General features: G+C 41.9%; 1 protein-coding gene across 10 annotated transcripts in view; it reads left to right on the forward strand.

The window, feature by feature from the left end:
- Positions 1–20,770, forward strand: part of LOC111873584 (actin-binding LIM protein 3) — a 137,311-nt gene that overhangs the window by 75,181 nt on the left and 41,360 nt on the right. For all 10 annotated transcript variants that reach the window (XM_023868414.2, XM_023868418.2, XM_033755124.1 and 7 more), the window contains one exon: positions 16,058–16,153. In XM_023868414.2, the coding sequence (XP_023724182.1) occupies positions 16,058–16,153 (96 nt within the window). The remainder of the gene's footprint in view (positions 1–16,057; positions 16,154–20,770) is intronic.

The raw sequence follows: 20,770 nt of genomic DNA on the forward strand, positions 1-20,770 counted from the left end.
CGTACTTTTTGCGTCTCATGTTTTGAGTGGGTATCTTGACCTGCCGTGTCTCTGGTTCGAATTTTGCAGCTTACAAGGTGAGAGCCGTAGTTACAGAGGAAATATTTGGGTCTTTGAAAGTATGGATTTGCCAGTTAGCTCAGTTGGTATAGCGACGGGCTGCGAATTGGACTGCCGAGGTTAGATTCCCAGACGAAGCAACAGATTTCTTCCTTAGAGTGGCTCTTGGGCCCACCCAGCCTACTGATCAGGTTGGTATCGGTAAGCTTTCCTCGGGAATGAAACGGAAGGAACTTGAAGCTGACCACTCACCTCCATTTATTGCCGAGGTTGATGGTGGAGCTATACCTCAACTTCCCCATACGTCTTTATGGCGTGGTGCTTAATTAATTAACCATTACCATCCGTTATTCCTGAAGTCGATCGCCTCCAGTCTCAGTCCGTAAACATGGAAAAGCAATACGTGTGCTTAGGTACAGCCTTCAGCTCTTTAGAGCTTTGCATTTTGCCGTCGGAGTTTGTGGGGCTGGAGAAGTGCTGTGTTTCCTGTGAGGTACGAGCTGAATTGTCTGTTCTTTAAATGAAAACCGTGGTTCAGAAGGTTACGAGCCTTACTGGCTGAAGCGTCCAGCCTCTAGGCGGGCAATACAACAATCCGGTTAAAGCTAGGTACAGACTGCGGTGAGGACAGGGTCTGTGTGATGGCGCCATATGATAGGGGGTAGCAGAGCGGAACAATTCGGTTACGCCCACCAAAACTCATACATTGATTGTTATCACGCGCCCTTACCTACTTACAACTCAAATGGGTCATGACCGCTTGAATTTCGATTTTCCAATAGGTGCGTCCCCACAAAGCATGACGTCACCTTGTGATGTCATGGTTCTGTCAAGGATTTCTACGTTTAATCTGGCCGATGTTCTGGTTGGTTCTCACTGTCTGATATTCGTGAGGACGTCAGCCCTCGTTCTGTGTCATGGACGAAAGTGGGGCCGAGAACGTCAGGAATACTAGCTGAGCGTTGCTGTTGGGAGAACCTGCTTGGCAAAGTCTGCTTCAAACCTTTGTGAAGTGCTGGAGTTTGCTCCACGTTGAAGTATTCGCGTTCGGTTAGTACTCGCACGTCGCGTCCCCGGACTATGTGTTGGAGCCGTAAGGCCAACATAACACGATTATTGCATTTTAATTTATTGCCGTAACCACTCCACTTCCGTTCTATCCTGTAAATATCGCTAAGATATTCCTCCTGTAAAATACGTAGGTGTGTTAAATCATAGGACCTTCTGTGCCCTTATAGACTCCTGTCCTCAGGTGCGCCTGCAAGCTCCATGCCGCCACCCGTGAAACTGACTGTATCGAGCTTGTGTTTCGTCTGGGAAGGAGGAATTCCAAGCGAAGATGGGGTTCGAAGGGGCGACCTTAAAATAATGCTGACTTAGAACGGTGAATAGGGGTAAATTGGAGACAACTTGTCGGGCATTTTCAAATGGTAAAGGCAAATTCAGGCACGTGTTTCAGTAAATAAGCACCCTTTCTTGAAATGGTGTAAGGGAGTTGAGGTACAGCCCGATGCATCCTTAACTTCGGCAGTGGGTGAAGGCGCGCCTCCTGCCGCTTTACGTTCGGGGTCACTTCCTCAGTACGCATTGTACCTATAAGGAGGCTGAGTGGACCCCAGCCCGGGACTTAGTAGCCGTAGAGATCTGTTGTCCTTACTGATTGCTTCAGGCGTCCAACCCGAACAGTAGCCGCTGTGTCGACTGAGCTATTTACAGTCCAACACATTGATCAAAATAAAATGAAACTTTGAAGTATTCGTCTACATCAAGAGCCCGGTATAGTGACTGGCTACGAAGAGTCGGAGTTCGAGTCCTAGTAGGGTTAAGAGTTTTCTCTGCACAGCGTTCAGACCGGTTCTGGGGCCACATAGTCCAGTAGGTATCACGGGCTCATTTCGCCGGGGTAAAGAGACCGGGGCTTGAAGCTAACTACTCTCCAGCTGCTGCCGAGGTCAAGAAACGTGGATGTACACATCACTCCCTCACACGCCTTCATGACGTAGTGCCTAATTAGTGAAGCACAGGAACACGTCTGGCGCCTTGGTGAATCGAAACAGCGCTGTTTTTCGAGGACCGATCCTGAAACGCGTGGGAAAATTTTTCTCCATTTTTTCTAATTTCTTTTTTTCCAATAAGAGTAATTATACACAGTAATGGCCTTTACGGCATGTACTGTCTTCGCTTGCTTGGAAACCGGGATCGTGGGTTTGAATCCCACTCAGGGCATGGATGTTTAGTGTGTGTGTGTGCGTTTTTCTGTGTTTGTGTACAGGTAGAAAGGCCTTGCGATGAGCTGATCACCTCCCCAAGGAGTCCTGCCGATTGTGTAAGCTCTAGAAAAACCGAAGTGAACGGAGAAGTTCATGGAGGTAGGCCTAGGCCCACTGGGGCTGTAGTGCCAAGAAAAAAACTGGCCTTTACAAAACTAAATAAATAGGTACAAGTAATGTGTTTTTTGGACATTACCCATCGTCCAGTTTTTATGTAAAACACAACGTTTCCGTCTCGGTGTTCAGGTGGAACCAACGAAGTTGTGCCCGCTCGACCAACACAAGACAGGACATGTAACGCAACCACAGTATAGGTGCTAGGCCCCAGGTGTGGAGTGTTCTAATGGTTTTAACGCTGAACTCTGACAGATGGTTTATGCCATGTTAAGGCAAAGGATCTGCCCGGTTTCCATTTTCTGGCACGTGAGGTCTTTATGGTGAGGGTTGTACGCACCCTTCCCCTTCCCATCTCCCAGATTGTATGATTCTTATTTGCTATAAAATTCGTTTAGTTACATGGTGGGTGCCACTGACGCCGATGTTGCGAAGTCTGTGTACGTCCACAAGGTCGGTTGTTGCGACTTATCGCCCATCAGTACATGGCTTTGCAGTCACTAAGCGGCTGGGCCCACGTGACAGACGAATCTGACCCCAAAACACGGCAGCTCAGCACGCACGAACGTAATTATTGTGTTACAATAACATAACCCCCCGTTCCTATATCAGGGTCTAGATTAATAAACATTCTGGGAGAAGGCTTGTTTGAAGCCCTCTCTTTCATCGTCCCCTCTGCCGCTTACCCCCACAGGATCGATGGCCATTGTAGACAGACTAGAAGGCGCCTACATCCCCTATTCCCCTTATTTGGTTGTCATAGGAACGAAATCGTCCCAAGTCCTGCCCTTCGCTTTTAATGGGCATTGCTCCATTTTTCTCTGGATCTGATTTCTCGCTTGTATGTAGTGCAGCTATACCGGTAGGGCCACCTTTGTATAAAGACGGTAAGCATTGTTGAATGCGTTGCTTTTTTCCTTGTCTAAGAATAGCGAGTAACCTACTTCAGAGGTTTGATATCGTTCCTGCCCGTTCAGGTGGATCCTACATCGCGTTCTGCCTTTGTATGATACAGCCGTTCTGTTCGACCCATGTCCAAATGACATGCAACAATGCGGACGTGCTTTGTTCCTGGACATTTTCCTAGACTTTGATCTAAGAAAACGGCAAAAAAAAAAAATCGAGGCATTCTGTGATCGTTCAATAGCTGCGGCAGTTGGTTTGGCGGCTTTTGAGCACGGAGTCCTGGTATCAGTCCGAGAATAATCGAGAAGGGATTGATGTTGGGGAAAGTGGCAATGGGGATGATTTTTAAGTTTCTCGGTTTAGTTTTGTCTTCACAGCCATCACCAGGGCTCACACAAAGCTGTGCTTGAAGGTAGAATGCCGGCCCATTCCGTATTTGTTGCTGCTTCTGGTGGTATAGCCGTCTGCGGGCTTGGATGCTTCCCGAAAGGAAGCAAGAGTCCTGAAGAGTTTCGATAACCAGCTGGGAATTGGGTCAGCGCGTAGTATACACCGACAGTACCAAGTTTCGTCCAAATCGGTTCATGTACAGACACAACGTCCACATTACGCTTTACTTTTAAGATTTTTTTGTCAAAGAACTGTTTAAAAGACAGAAATTAGGTTCAGTAATAGAAGACAGTGGGGGCACGCGGTAGCGTAGTTGGTTGAGGCACTGTGCTACAAGCATGAAGGTCACGTGTTTGATTCCCGATGAAGTTACTGGATTTTTCAATTGACCTAATCCTTTCCAGCCGCACTGTGGCCCAGGGGTTCACTCAGCTTCTGATAGAAATGAGTACCAGGAATCTTACGGTCAAGGGCGGCCGGCTAGTAATTCCGATAACCTCACCGCCGCCTGTGAGCCGATTACCTAGGTAATGTGGGAGCCTCGACGTCTTATAACTCTATGGGCCCCCCACGGCCTGTTACAGGGATAGCTTTACCATTTTAATAGAAGAGGTTAGTAACGCACGCACAAGGAATGCAGCAACTGTCTATGTTACTCGACGCCGATGTAGCGGTGTGAGCTGTGTTCGGCCGGAACGCCCCATATTTATTGCTCAAGTGACGAAGTTGGTACAGTTTACCTAGTGTAATACATTTTCGAAAATTCCGCCGTCAACATCAATGCACTTTGCATCTCGTGTGAGGACCGTACAGTGAACTAGCTGTGTCCCGAAAGCCGTTCGGAGTAGGACGGGTGTACACATACCGATACTGTGATCTCCCAGAATAAAGAATTGTACTTCTGTGGATAAAATGATTCCTTAGGTTAGAGGTCAGGCGACTTACAAGGAAGTAAAGGATCGGAGAGAACGCAATGAAACGCAGAACGTGCAGTGATGCCAAGTGTAGCATTGTGAAACGTTTTCCAGTGAATGCAAGTCATTTTGTTAAATGTATTTGCATAGAATAAAACTCGACGCAGCATTCAGACGTAGTGAAAGACGATATAGCGGCCTACTCAGGAGATCAAGGAATCTTTTGAATGGGATTGGTGCCCACTCTTGATATGCATAATGTAGCAAACATAACGAAATCTGTTCCCTGAGGGTACGCCTCACAGTTGACAATGGACCATACGAAGTTAATAGGCTCTTATCCTTAAAGAAAACACGTAAAAACGGTACATAATTAAATCAAGTAGACACTGGGTGTCTTGGGCCTGGTAATCTTGTTTTGGTTACAGATGAGGGACAGGCCACCGATGTTCGGCGCGTCTCCTTTTATGTGTGTATGTGTGTGAGAGGTGGGGGAGCAGATATAAACTGTGAGGAATATTTAGAATAGCCCCTCTCCCCACAGAACAGTCGTCTCTTTATGAAGTTCAGTAAGCTAGTAAGAAAGACGTTTCCACGTTCCAGATTCTGGAATAGTCATCGGTTCGAACCTTCGTTTCCATCCTGTCTGAAGCCCGGTTTTACGTAGTGGGACACAAAAGCTGCCTACTAGAATGGTTCAGTTGGTCGTGTTTAACGAGATAACTTGAAGAAGAAAGCAGTCTTCCGGAATGTGGCGCCGTGTAGATATTGTGTTAACCGACGTTTCTGAGGAACGTATCGCCTCCGTCTTCAGGGAAGAAGAAAAAAGAAGAAAATCGGCAAGCGAAGAACCAGCGTGAGCAGGTGCTAATAGACCCTGAAGATGGAGGCAATTCGTTCCTCCGAAACATCGGTTAACACAATATCTACACGGCGCCACACTCCAGAAGACTGCATTCTTCATAGTCACCGCCGCGAAAACCTAAAATCTTACAAGAGAACTTCAGATGGACACCTGTGTGGAAGTATGATAGACGTGCTTTGTCTGAAGTGAAATCTCGGGCGTGGGCCAACAGCCCCTCTCTGTAAGAGCAAGAAATGCAAGCTTTGAAGAACTTTCGCCAAACGCCTTGGAATTGACTACGAGCTACTGATCCGGAGACAAATGTAGGAAGGCTTTTCCTTTTCTCCTGGAGCGTAGCAGACGGTACCTGCTTCAGAAGTGTGACAGATTTCATGTGGGCCACTTATCGAATGGCAGTAATGAAGAAAACAGCTGGAGTTTTTTGGATTTCAGGTTCTCAAGTCGCGTGATGCTGTTTAGTTTTGTGGAAGTTTACCGACGTTTCGGAGGAACGTACTGATTTCATCCTCAGGGCGGAGGTGTACGCCAAGCAAAGAACTGAGAAGAACACACTTTCTGCCGGTTTCTTCCTGGTTATTTGTTTGGTCTACTCTTAGACCCTGAATATGAGGGCTTTACGTTCCTCCAAAAACGTGGGGTTAACTACAAGAGTGTACGGCGGCACATCCCAGAAGACAAGAGGCCGTACTCTTCACAGTTACGGCTCTGAGAACCTCAGAACAAACATTAAATAGTTTTCTTATGTGATTAGGAACCGACTTTGAAGATGCTTGCTGTTGTTCAGGTCAGGAACTTTTCTTAGTTTGTCTTCTTATAGAATGACGATAGTTTGGTTACAGTATATGAACCTCCTGTGTTACGTTAGTATACGCATGCATGTAAGAACTAGCGAAACGTGCCAGGCTCTAAAGAAGGATTTTCTCATGCGAGAGCTCTTAAAACTGAAGATTTTATTGTCATTTCCCGTTGCTCATTTTTAGGCGTGTTTGCAACCCTGAGGAATGCTTATTGAAATCGCCCGTACAAAAATACTTCGAGTAGAAACAGTGAAATGGGTTTTATGTGGAATACGCTTTCTGCACAAGTCCTACTGTTTGCGAGATCATTTAAGATGAATTACGTGCATAAGCAATCGGTCAGCAGTAGTCTTCCGAGCACTCATGAATATTTGCTGCATAAGCTTCCTCGTGCCTGAATATGTAAGTCTAGCTGTGTGTAAATATTCTTGTAATTGAAATATAAGTTTACGTCAGAGCATGCGTCCTTTTCTGAGTTCATGTGAATACATACTTGAGATATTTGAGCTTGCTGCAGTGCATACTTGAGCAATGACGTCAGCATGACGTTTATAGCGCCTACTGTCCAACTTGGTTGTTAAGGCACACTGCGCTTTTGCAGCCGCGTTTTACCTATCGTGGTCTAGTGGTCAGAGTTCTTGGCTACAGAGGAGAGATCCCGGGTTCGATTCCTGGCGCTTTCAGATTTTCTGAGAAGTAGTGGGTCTAGAACGGGGTTCACTCAGCCTCGTGTGAGTATAATTGAAGAGCTATTTCAAGGAAATAGCGGCTCCGGTCTAGAAAACCGAAATCAATGACCTTGGGGGTTCGGTGCCCTGACCACGTGAAGCCCTCTATCCGCTAAAGTTGGCACTAACTTCGTCGACAAACGGCTGTCGCTCGGTCGGTATAGTTCGCTTACGGACTACAGGTCACGTAGTGTGTTTTTTTGTTTCCCCTATCATTCCGTGGGACATAAGAGTCCTTCTTCTTCTCTGTAATCCACTGCACGGTATGGGTTGGTGTTCGTACAACTCCTGATAACGCTGAAACAGCAGTGAACTGAAAGGGAAACGGATTTCTGTACACCCGGTACAGTTCCTTTCTTGTCCATCGGCGAGGCTGGTCATCAAGAAACAGCCAGAGTTTCGTGTGCACTTAGTTGGAAACATTCAGCCCTTAACGCTTGTTGCAAGGGAGTGCTGTGGGTCGTGGAGGTTTAATGTTAACGGTGCTTTTCAGTTGCATGCACAGCCGGGAATGTGGCGGACTGGTGGGTGGTGGATCTTGTCATTAAGTTGACAGTCGAATTTCTTTATCGCTCTCTCTTCATTTGTTACGCTGCCGGGAACACTACGGGGGGAGAGAATGTTTACTGCTTCGTTTCTTTGTGACGTCAGTGAGAATAAAAAAGTTTTCCAGTCCTGTCCACAAAAACATCTGCTGCTTCTGTTCTTTCGTAACAGTAATTTCATGGTGATGGCTGGTCTTTGAAAGTCAGTAGTTATTCAGCGGGCCAGGAAAATGCATGTGTTTATCAAATCCACAGGTTCAGTACCGTTTTCACGAAAACCATTGGACGAAATTCCGAGCCAGTTGGATCTAGTCCACTTTTTTTTTACCTAACTTCTTTACTACTTTAATGTTCCCCCCCCCTCATTTTCTCTGTAGTCCCCCAAGTGCAATTTTTCCTTCAGGTTTTGCGATCCAAATTTGATATTAATTTCTCTTGTTCCATCTGATTCTGTTTGCTATCCTTGCCCTGATGCAGCGGTTTCCAAAATGTGGGGCGGCTAGTTAGAGCGACCGCGGTATGGTGTATTCCTGGAAAGTTAGGTATTGAAAGCGAATTCATTATAATTCGCAAAATATAACTTTTGTAATAAGAGGGCGCGTCAGTAAATGGATCAGAAGTGGAAGTAAAACAGTTGTAATGGAAGTAATAGGTTTTCAGTATCACTAGGTAGCAGCACAGACCAGCTTCATGACAGACGCGCTTGCGCATGTCCAGAGGCAGGTTTCAGTAGTTTAAATTGCGAACGTGCTTGTGTGTAAGTGTACTACCGAAGAACAGATTCATGTTTTGCTATTTTGAGGGCAAAAGTTTAGATACAAAGTATACTCGTAAAGAAATGTTTCCTATATACGGTGGGAAGTCTTTGTCGCATAAAGCTGTTCTCAGCTGGGGGAGCAAACGTTTCGCTGATGAAGAGGCTGAAACGGGATTGTGACAGTGGCTGAGACAACAGACAAAATATTTCTTTGCTGCGGGTTTCGATGCGCTGGTAAAGCAGTGGGACAGTTGTATCAATGTTGGTGGAGGATATGCCGAGAAATATAATAAACTTTTTTCCCAGGTTCTAATATCACATGTTTTGCTTTCTATATCCATGCGAGGCTGATTTACCGACTCTCCCATGTATCTTGGTAAATATTAATTGATAAAAACCCAAAATATGTTGGTTTTTAAGTGAACTGAAAAATGTAGCCTTTGTATATACACACAAGTGAAAAGAAGGCCGTAATGAAATACTGAGCTGAGGAACATGGTTGTATAATGTTTAGAAACTGTTGCCCTCGTAACGCTAGATGAAGCGTACAGGTTATGGAGGTTGCCAGTTTCAAATTTTCGCCATCTTAGACCCAAATACTCTGAATAACCTTGCACCGATTTGAAGTCAACACAACCTGGCCAGTCCGGCAACTTCTCCAACACGCGTGAGTTGCGTGTAGTGTGCACTAAAGAATGTCATGGGTTATGCGTTCGTTCTTTAGTTTGAAATTGCGTGTTCTCAGCGATATATCTCGAGACGATAACTACTTGTTAAAAGGGTCACTAAATCAGAGGCCTCCGTCCAGCAGCCGTCGTAGAGCCAGCCAAACGAAGAAGTTAACTAAAAACAGCGGAAATGTGTTGTTGCTGTGGTCGGGAACCGAATGCGTAACATCCAGGCAACGAACCAGGAGTGCTCTCTCCTCGAACTTTGTGTCCGAATTTATCCCTCCCCTTCCCTTAATACTGACCGATGTCTGACAGGAATGTATGGGCAGTTACGATGACACACGGACCGGCTGCAAGGCCAGGGCTAGCCAGTTGTCCGGCTTCTTGTGCTTGTGCCAAATCGCATTTATAACTGTTGTCTGTCTGCCTGCCTGCACTGGAATGTTCTGGAATAGGCTATACATGTGCTGCGTCTTCATACGGCGGTGCAGCTGATACAACCTCACGGGCCCTGGTTCGTTCCCCAGCCTATCCTTGTGGCATTGATTATGGACAAGCTAGCCGCATTGCGGTATCATTTCTTGGGTACTTACCCGGTTATTAATGAAGTCTAGGCTGAAGAGTTCTCTCTTCTCGGATATAATGCCGTGTATTTCATTGAAACTCAACCGACGTTTTGGACAGATATGTCGCCTTCAGCATCAGGATCAAAGACGAGTGTGAAGCAGGTAGCAAGGCGAGGTCTTCTTCTGCAACATGTACCTACACATCATTGGTTGGCTTTCAACAAACTACACGGCGTTATATCATAGAAGATAGAACTCTCCATGGCCGCCGGCGTGAGGTTCTAACGTCCAACATAAGAGACAGATTGTGGAAGGAAGATGACATTAGAAAGCTACGTATTCTTCCGTTTTAATGCACCTGATGATGACCGAGTAGGTCGAAACATGTACTGCAGTAAGGAATTTTAAAAGGGTTTAATTTTAAGATCTTAATATTGTTGCACAGTTGATTGTAAACATCTGAAAATAAGTTCTAATTTACATATATTAGTTTAGTTGGTTACTGTAGTAATGAACAAGCACATGATATGAATTGGTTGTGTGTCCACTTCCATTTGTACATCTGAAATGGCACTGTGTCTGCATTGTGTTCTAATGATGGCACAGTCATTTCCCTCACTGCATAACGGGCATCAGTGTCATAGCCACAACAAGATGCTGCTGTCCAAACATTCACTTACCTTCAGCACACTGACAGTTTGCATCATGTTCATAATTTATCTTCTCCAGCCTGGTTTGCAGAAGGAAAACCATGTTAAGTAATGACACATGTGTCATGTCTAATCCAACCTAAACTGATGCCACCACGGAGCCCGGTTCTGACAATGCTGATATGATATGTTATGAAAGGAAAAAAGGTTTTGCTGTAACAACTGAGGCACATGTGTCAGCAGCATATAGATAGTAAGAAACATAATGGTGTAGACCAGCCTACTGTAAACTCATTAGGTCTCACCTGAGCAAACAGATCCATTAAACTTTGTCTAAAACGTCTTTTTAGAGTGCATCATACTTTTAGTAGGCAACCTTGCAGAAGAATATCCAATATGGCGATATTGGTTCCCATTCTACATTGAAAACAGGATCTGGTAACTTTGTAATGATGACAACAATCCGCATGACATGATGATGATGATGATGCACCCTGTTAGATGGTTGAGGCTGGCAATACAAAGCAACTCACAGACCAGAATCAAGCAACATTCAAATATAAGCAGATGCATGTCCATTACCTCACAGAAAATGATAGGAAAGTCAGTTTCACACAAAAATAAAAATCTGCAGTGTTACCTAAGTTGACACCAATGTAGAAGTTGGGATCGAAGACAGTGGTATGTTAACAAGGACCAGTGCTTTGACATGGTGCCAGAAGTGCATATGTCTAATATATATGGATACTAAAAATCGAATCTAAATTTAAAACATGACATTGCATGCTTATCTCTGTCCTTCAGTGAAGAGAAAGTAACGTAGTTAACCAAAATTTACCCATGTCTGCTGTGCAAGATGTATACAATAGCATGATGTTTGTCGCCCCTTACAAATGCACTTGGTATATGGAAGTTTAATGTGTCCCAGAATGAACAGTAGAGTGGTCAAGGGCAGCTAGTTCTACTCACAGCTTGCCCTGCCTTCTCTTCGTTGGAGGGTGGTAAGCTACTCTGACTTAACCCAACAACTTGAACTTAACCTGTGTTAATCTCAACCTGCTGTTTGAACTCTTGGCTGGAACCCATGATGAAATAACATACACCAAGACTGAGTGAGGTACAAGGAAGTGAAAACTGCAGACCTCAGAACAACACCTTTATTGATGCAGGTATATAAGTATCAAGAGGCGGTAGCCCAGTAAATTTTAAAATGGGATGAAGGAGCCAGATGGTTTTAAAACTATAATAAAACTAATTGATCGGTAAATAAAGAGGTTTGTACAAATGTTATGTTTTTGGATATTGTCCATTGTCTTGTCTTTATCTAAAAGCCATCGTGTTCATTTTTCAAAACCCAACATTTTTGAGACTGGATTCTGTCTCCGTCTTCAGGTAAAATCTACTCAGTTGGGCCCAATCAGTAGAGCTAGTCCCTATCTCAGGACAAATCTGTGATAGCTAAGAGGTTTGTAATTATCGAAACATACTGGTTTGTTTCACATTATGAAATGGCTGAGATATCTTCATAGTGTGCATCCTGTTGTTTGTTCCAAACACATATATAGTCGTTATGTTAAACTGTCACCACAACACATATATACTCACATAATGCTTATTACCAACTTGAGGCAAAATTTCTGTTATCACATAATATGACACGTTGCACTGGTATGGATCCATATTAGTAATTCAATGACTAGACATATTCCTATATTAACTGGCTGATGATGGTCGTATGTGCCCGAAACATGTAGCAAAATAAAGATTTAATTCTAAACATTAAAAGTGAGTATACATTTGTTGTGACAGTTTAATGTAACCTCTATAATATATGTCTGAGTTATGTTTTCCTGTATGTAGGAGAATGTGTTTTTCTTTGTGTGAAAGCAAGGCTAAATTAATGTTATGCATTTCAATTTTTAATTTATTGGATAATGGGAAAAAATACCAAATTTTTTAGTTAAAGTGATAGATGTTATATAATTATTTTCTTAATTGTTCATTAATTTGAGGGTGTGTCATCTGTATATTTTGTGTGAGTAAAATGTTGCTCTCTCTTCACCAAAATGCAGGGAAAAATCATGATATAAAGATAGGAAACAGATGTTTTTAAAATGTGGCACAATTCAGATATTTGGGAACAACAATAACAGATCAAAATCTGATTCAGTAGGAAATTAAGAGGAGATTGAACTCTGGTAATGCTTGCTACCATTCAGTCTAGAACCTTTTGTCTTCTCGTCTTCTGTCCGAAAACATAAAAATGAATATACAAAACTATAATTTTGCCCATGGTTCTGTATGGGTCTGAATCTTGGTCTCTGACAGTAAGGGGGGAAGATAGACTGAGGGTGTTGAGGAGAATATTTGGACTGAAGAGAGATGAAGTGACAGGAGGTTGGAGAAAACTGCATAATGAGAAGCTTCATAACTTGTACTCTTCTCCAAGAGTAATTAGAATGATCAAGTCAATGAGGATGAGGTGGGCAGGTCATGTAGCACGAATGGGGGAGACGAATGTGTATAGGATATTGGTGGGAAAGCCAGAAGGAAAGAGACCACTGGGAAGACCAAATCATAGGTTTGGTGGACAATATTAAAATGTACTTAGAAAGATAGGATGGGATTGATTGGATTGATCTGGCTCAGGATAGGGACCAGTGGAGGGCTCTTGTGAACATGGAAATGAACTTTCGGGTTCCGTAAAATGCTGGGAAATTCTTGAGTAGCTGCAGAATTGGCAGCTCCTCCAGAAGGCCTCAGCTCCATGAGTAAGTAAGTAAGTACGATGTTGATAATGTTGGTGATAATATAAAACACAAAGGTGAAGTCACTTTTAGTATTTGCATCAGTTTAATGAAAATCTGTCAGTTCAGAGGTTATGGGGATGACAGATGGACATGATACCGCAAAACAGTCCATTGTTATAAAGGAAAAAATGCTAACAGTGTTTACACATTTAATGTCAGTCTTTCTTTCTTTCTTTCTTTCTTTCTTTCTTGTTTTCTTTTTCTTTCTTTCTTCTTTTTTTATCTTTTTCCCTCCTCCTCTCTCTCTCTCCGTTTTTATATGTGTGTGTGTGTGTGTGTGAAATGGCTGACTTCAATTGTTGAGTACAGAGTTGAGAAGTGATCTGATTCACCTTTTATCATGAGAGACTGAGGAAAGTTGTAAGATCTTGGGGTTGCGTACCAGAAACCCTCTGAGTGTAACTTGGGCTGACTGTTCTCTTGGCTGAACTGATATTTCATGTTGCAGTATCATGTAGTCACACCTGTCTGCTTTAAGTGTACTTTCACCAGTCTGGTTACAGTATGACTCACATTACGTTTATCTGATTGTTTCCTGACACACAAAAAAGATGAGGAAATGCTGCATGAGTTTTTGTTCCTCTGTTAACACAATAGCACACTATCTATGATGGTTGTGATTCGTTCTCTCTGTTTTGTGACACAGCATGGAACAGGTTGGTTTAGAGGTAGTGCTGAAGACATGTGTTTGGGAGGTGCTGTATTCAAATTTCACCAAGGACACCAGTTATCCTAACTGAGGGTTTTGTTGGTTTTTGTAGGTCCATTTCAAGCAAATGCTGGAATAGTACCTTGATGAGGCCGTGACCACTTTCCAAACCCTGTCCATTCCATTATTTATTAAATACTGTACAAATATTGATAGTGATAGAATTTTAAAATAGCCAACAAGAAGGGATGCAGACTGCTTCAACATCTGGCTTAATTAATTAATTAAGCGCTATGTCATGAAGGCATATGGGTGGCTGATGTAAAGATTGACATTTTCTTGACCTTGGCACTAGTTGGAGGTGAATGGTCAGCTTTTCACCCCAGCCACTTTACCTCCTGGGAAAGATCCCTGGTACCCACTGGATAGGAGTTTGGATGGACCCCAGAGCTAGTGTGGACGACGTGAAGAAGAGAAAATTCTTGGCCCTACTGGGATGTAAACTGCGACCCCTCAGTTGTCATGCCTGTATCCAGGCGCTATACCGACTACGCTATCTCGACTCTAACCTTACCGCCAACTGTGTGCTGATTTTCTAGAGAAAATGTGGGAGCCTCGACATTCCACAACTGTAAGGGCCTTCACAGCCTGTTACAGGAATAGTTTTACCTTGCCTTATAGCAGTCTTCTGAAGAAGGTGTTTTGCAGGTGAATCAGAACAGTTGGAATCTTCTTTCATAAAAACATTTTTAGACCGGTTTACCACATAAGCATAATTACAACAGGTAAGAGAAGAGATTGTTCTTTTAGTGAGAACCAGGGACACTGACTCCAGCAAAATATTTATAGATTCTGAATGGAACATCCTTTTGTTAAGCGAATTTTTTAAGTATAATTTTGGACTTAAATAAGTTCTCTTGCACAGTATTGCACTTAGGTCTAGATACTGAGATGTTAAACGTTTCAAAGGAACTGACATACAGGTATTGTTCTTGCCATTTCTGGAATGTGAAGTTGTATTTTAGAATATTTGACCAGTTTGTGAAAGGAGAACAAACATGGATTGATGCAAAACACCTGCATGTCCATCTGTGTGTTACCCTTAATACCTCCAGACCCTTTGACTAATTGAAATGTGAAACAAGATTCATGTTGTTTATGGTATTGTAGTGTGTAGACCCGTTGCTGGGTAATGATTACTAAATGATGCCTTTGCTGGAGCAGCAGATTCTTAATAAACGGTGTTACGCAGCCCATTTTTTGGCAACAGCTCAGTAAACACATTACTATGGAAGAGAATGTGCATGCAACAGTAGAAGTACAGTGTTTTCTGTCTGGTCCATGCCAAGAAGTTATAACCAGGACATTTGAGTTGTGAAAGGGAGACTGAGAGGAGATGACTGTATAGTTCAGTTGACAGTTCAATTGTGGGACATTTGCCAGGCAGTAACAATGTGGGGACTGAAGCTGAATCATCTACATTGTTGAGAGCTGTTACCAAGGAATGACTAGTGACGACACTGCATGCTGGAGAGGAGTTACCATGTGGTAATTTGTAAAGTGCAGAAATCAGTGATAGTGTTATAGTTGTTTGTAGTTATGACCTGTAAGTGGTCAGTAAATCTATTCACTCATTTATAGTGACACGTAAGTCGTGACATTAATTTTAAGTACTTATAGCATTAGCTAAATGGTTCTGTGAATTCATAAGATGTAGGATTGTTCCACGATTTTGAGCACTCAGTGTTTTACATACCAACAGATCTCCAATCAACACAGAACTTTTGTTAAGGTCACTAGTGTCTAAAATGAGAGTATGGCATGAAGAATTCAGTAACTGTACATTAACTTATAAAGATCATGACAATGGCCTGTTGTAGCTAACTGTTTGTAATTCATTATGGTGGGAGATTCAGTTTTTGTATCAGAACACTTCTTGTACACTGTAAAGGACCATCATGAATGTATGTTGCTGTGTGCTTGGAATTGAAAGGTAACCTTGAAACTGTTCATATAGACCAGTAACAATTGTGTGCCACCAGTTTCATAGTCCATTACTTTACTGTTTTGTCCACAAAAGCATTTATTGGTTTATATGGTTTGTGAAATAAATTACAGTTGCTTTCATGAATATTGTTTATTTATGGATTCCTTAAGGGAAGCTGTGGGGTGTTTTTCTTGATTTTATGAACTCAGTTTATAATGTAAAAAATCTGAAACAGTCACAGGGCCAGCCCTTCTCATTTTTGGTAGTTGTTTGCCTTTGGCAAAGGGCTTTACCTTGTTGTACCATGAGGCTGATGTATGATACTGAATCTTGGGTATGTAATTACTGTACAATTTGCAATTTTTTTCTGTGTTGCAGGCAAGACATTCTGCCAGAATTGTAAGAAAAAGTGCTCGGGGGAGGTGTTGAGGGTGCAGGACAAGTATTTTCACATCAGCTGTTTCAAGTGTCAAGGTGAGTAACATTTGGGTATATGAGTGTAAATCATGATGTGAAGCCTCTCTGAGCGAGTACCCATAGCTCTACACTTTGAGTGCAGAACTGAATGACACGCAACTAATGAAACTGTGCTGTTGGTAATTTCTCTTTGACCCTTCTCTCACCCTCAACACATCTTTATTGTATATCTAATACTTATTTAAAATCCACTACTTAATTTGACCTATTTGGCCATCTTCAGGTAAGTGTGTCAAAAACAATGAGTAGTAAATGTTTTTTCCTTGTTTGCTACCTCATTCAATTAAGTTGAAACTCATGAAATGCACACAGCTACTTAAGAAACTGATGATTGAGGTCCAAAATTAATGTTAAAAGTTCCACACATACCAAATAAGAAATGAGAAACTTTACATGTGTCTGCAGTAAAGGAGGAGAAAGCCCATAGGCCACACATTTTTGAGATACGGGTGTGTACTCCATACTATCTTAATATGCGTTTGGAACAATATGATAGGTGGACTGTTCCTGCCTGTCAGCATCAGCGTTAATTTGGTTACTGTGACTGAGGAGAGAATAAGGCACAGTTGAACAGCAGGTATGCAGCACACTTTTGTTTTGCTGCTACCCAGCCATGGTGCTGACTGGAAACAAAAGTAGGCTATTCCAAGAAACGAGAGTTTTAACCTGTTTCTTTTTACACATGTTGTATCTTCAGCTGGTTATGTCAAACTTCTCACAAATTTAATGTTTCATTTTACAGTGGTGCCACATCATATAGGATTATAACAGCATCTCTTCGTCTTCACAGAGAATTCAGTTTAATGCCTATATCGGCCTCAACACTGTGCTTTCCATGAATTTCTAACTCTTCTTGCGGCTCACCCCGTACTTCATTTTCATGCCTTCTTCAGTTCATGTGATTTATTTAATGATACTGTCAGGAATTCTAATTGTGTAGCATTGAATGATCGAATGATTGAATAATGAGTTTGAAATAATGCGGAAGGAAGTGGTCATGACTAGGTACTGTTCTGGGCTCTGCCTGCAGGAACTGAGGAAGATCACGAAATGCCATATGATAGTTGGTGTGCTGACTAAGATTCAGACCACGTGAGCCAACTTGCACTGTCTTCTTATGTGATCATTCCTTCTTTTCCTGCATGCAGTATCTCCATTACAGACTTAAGTTTCTACATTCTGGTATGTCAGTATTTCTTTGTCATTTTTTGTTTAACAGCTCAGAGAAAAGGTTGTACCTTACTTGAACAAAGAAACATTGTTCATATTTTTGCCATGAAATGCAATTTTCAGCTTCTTGCGTGTTCAGCCATTTGTTACCTTGCAAGTGAAATGACATGTTAAAATGCAAAATGAAGTTAGCAGCATTCTACTTCACTGCAAATAAAAATGTTGCTTTTCTCGTACCTTTATTTCTTCATTTTACATGTCTCCTCACAAATTCTATCTTGGTTAGCAACTTCCATTGTTCTGTGAGATGTGGCGCCTTGTAGTTGTACATGTTCGCAGATTTTCAGAGGAATATTCTTCCTCTATTATCAGGTCTCCTGCACTGAAGAATGCAGTGTTGATGGTGATAATTTAATTTCGTAAGTAATTCCAACTCTTTTTTTTTAGTTTTTCTTCAACAGTTAATCATCTGGAATTTAATGGGTTGTTCACTGTAACCATGAAAAATGTACCAATGGCAATTGTCCTGATTCATTTCTGTAACAAATTTTATCTTACTTTTTATACCATGAATCACTGAAATGATACAGATATTTATGCCACGTTTCATAAAGGTGCAGGTTGCAACATACCCTCAGTAGGCACTGCTACAGAAGAAGAGTTTTGTATGTTCAGCAGTGTGTCCAGGATGGTGATTTTGCTCATCATCATACGTTGAAAATAGACTCTAGTAACGTTCTAATGATAATTACACAAGCTATATATATCATAATAATTCACTGTCATCAATGTCCTAGACATATTTGCTTCTTGTAGTGTTTGCTATCTTGGTTGGAGTTTGACGCTTCATTATCTTGGCTGGAGATGACCGAGATTAGTATAAATTCACTTTGGTTGAATTATATTTATCCTTTTCATTTAAACTATTTATATAGGATATATCGTATATGCATATCTAAACGTAACAAATATTTTGTGTTCCTTCATACTCCCATGCAGCACAGATACAATTCACTGAAAAGCAACACACTTTGATATATCATTTTCTACTGTTTAACATGACATACCAGTATATTCTTCTGCAAGGTAAAATATGTGCTGTAATAGTTCTTTTAAACTCATTTTTTCAGCTTTCCTGGCTCTATTTGTTAATTCATTAATTGTATAATCCATTCCTCTTATACACTATGGTGTTGAGGTTGTTTTTTTTTTTTTTCATCATTTTTACAGCTGGTAGGACTCCTTGGATGAGTGATCAGCTCATTGCAAGGCCCCTGCCTGAACACAGGACAACACAAACAGGGAATAAACACACACACACACATACCACACATCCATGTCTTGGCTGGGATTTAAACGCAAGATCCTGGCTTCCGAGTGAACAGAAACAGTACATGCCTTAGACTGCTCGGCTACCATGACTGGCATAATGTATTACACTCATATAATTTATTTTTCATTCAGCTCTTAAAAGCATTTGTTTGACAAAACTGAAAATGAAGTTTCAACTTTTGTCGTTTGTTATGATTATGAATCACTGTTTCTCTATATGTAGTTTTGTATAGTAAATTATTTCACATATATACATGCAGAGTGCTGTAAAATATATTTAAATCCCTGAAATGTTGCTTTCATAACATGTGATAATATTAGATCGATGTCAGAGACTTTGAGGATCTCACTGCAGTGTCTGAAGAATAGTCTTCTGGTGTGTGACACCATGCAGTCCAGTAGACATTCACCGATGTTTCAGAGGAAAGTCGGTTAACTTCTACCACACTGTAAGGCATCACTTCCCAGAAGATCAATCTCTCTCTTGCATGTGACCCATCAGATCTGCAGGTCAGTAACATTCATGCACCGCTGGTTGTGATCTTTCATGCTTCAGTGGTTGCCCACAGATCAGATCCAGTCAGACTGTTTTGGTTCATAAGGAAGTTGGACTCGTGATCAATGAAAACTTGTTTTGCTTCATTGGGGAGCAGTAAGAGGCCACAAGAATGTGCACTTCTTTGCTCAGTTCCTTGAGTTGTGGGAAATGAAGCCGGTCATTCAGCCAAATGTATGAGTAGGTGGTCAGAAACATTACAAAGTGGAAACTAAACTGTGAACTCAGAGACTGCTTATCTTAGTTCCTGTAAAACCTAAAGATTTCTCAGGTTTTTTATAATCATTGGCAGGAGATCTCTGTGTTGTGGATCTTCCTAATTCATAGCAGATATTTGACTGGAATAAACAAATACGGAATCCCTTTTTCTGCTGTTGTTTTAAATTCAACTGTACTGTTTTTCTGTGACTCAGTACATTAAGCAGAGGATTCAAAACTAAACTTACCTAAATTTTGATGTTACTTTTCTCCACACCATGTCGAGTGATTGTACATTCATCTGTCAACCAAGACCATGTTGTGGTACTTCTCCCCTACTGAACGTATTGAGTGTAATGTTATGTCTTTGTCAGTCGGAGTTTGGTAGCTCTACAGGAGATGCGGAACATTATGATAACAGGTTTCATAATAGGACTGTGAGGTGCGAGCTGCACAAATTCAAATAAAGGTGCCAGGACAGTTAGGCACACTGTTCCAGACTTAAAAGATAAAGCATAAATAATTATAATTATACAGTGCCAGTCTTATCTTTACCCATTTATAGCTTTTAATTGCAGAATTGAACAACAAACAAGACACATGCATACCGAAAGAGATTAATGCTTCCACCTCATAGATCAGAAATTAAGCTGTAAGAATCCTGTGCTCCTGTAGATGGGTTTGGACGTGCTAGAGGAAGGTGCCCATCTCCAAGATGTAGTTGGGTTCCTCCTAAAAGTCAGTATTTGCATACCACACCGCATGGTATCATGATCCACATGTACAAAATCTGAACAGTCATACTGTGAAAACAAAATAAGTCCAAAGGCAGTAACCCATTACTCGAAATGGCACCAGGCCATCACCCTGGGTTGGATATAGCATTGCTGAAGAGAGATTGCGTAACAAATGGATCATGTGCCAGAGGCATCCAGAATATTTTGTCAAAAATTAACATTCGTTTGCACAGAAATTGCTCCATGAAAGTGCATTCACAGACTGTGACCATAGGTGGTGGCCATATTTGCACCCGATAAAAGTATCCCTCACCACATAGACAGCGAAGTGACTACGCAGAAGGAATGAACAAGAGTGTTTGATGACAATTCCAAAATTTGGTGCTTGGTGGGATCCAGAACAGGTTTTTTCAATATGCAAAGTTGCTGCGTAGTCAGCTTAATGGTGAGGCACTTCAAGAAATGAATTTTCGGTGGCCCGTGTGAAAGGTATTTCAAATCAATTAAATCAAGGAAGTGTTGTTAGCTTTTTCAAGTATCCTTCAATCCCCCAGCACCCTGCTACAAGCTGGAATGTTGCGGGTTCAATTCCTAGTGAGGTTATTGGATTTTTCAATTCAT

Source organism: Cryptotermes secundus, unplaced genomic scaffold (assembly GCF_002891405.2).
Source record: "Cryptotermes secundus unplaced genomic scaffold, Csec_1.0 scaffold631, whole genome shotgun sequence".
Taxonomy (NCBI): Eukaryota; Metazoa; Arthropoda; class Insecta; order Blattodea; family Kalotermitidae; genus Cryptotermes; species Cryptotermes secundus.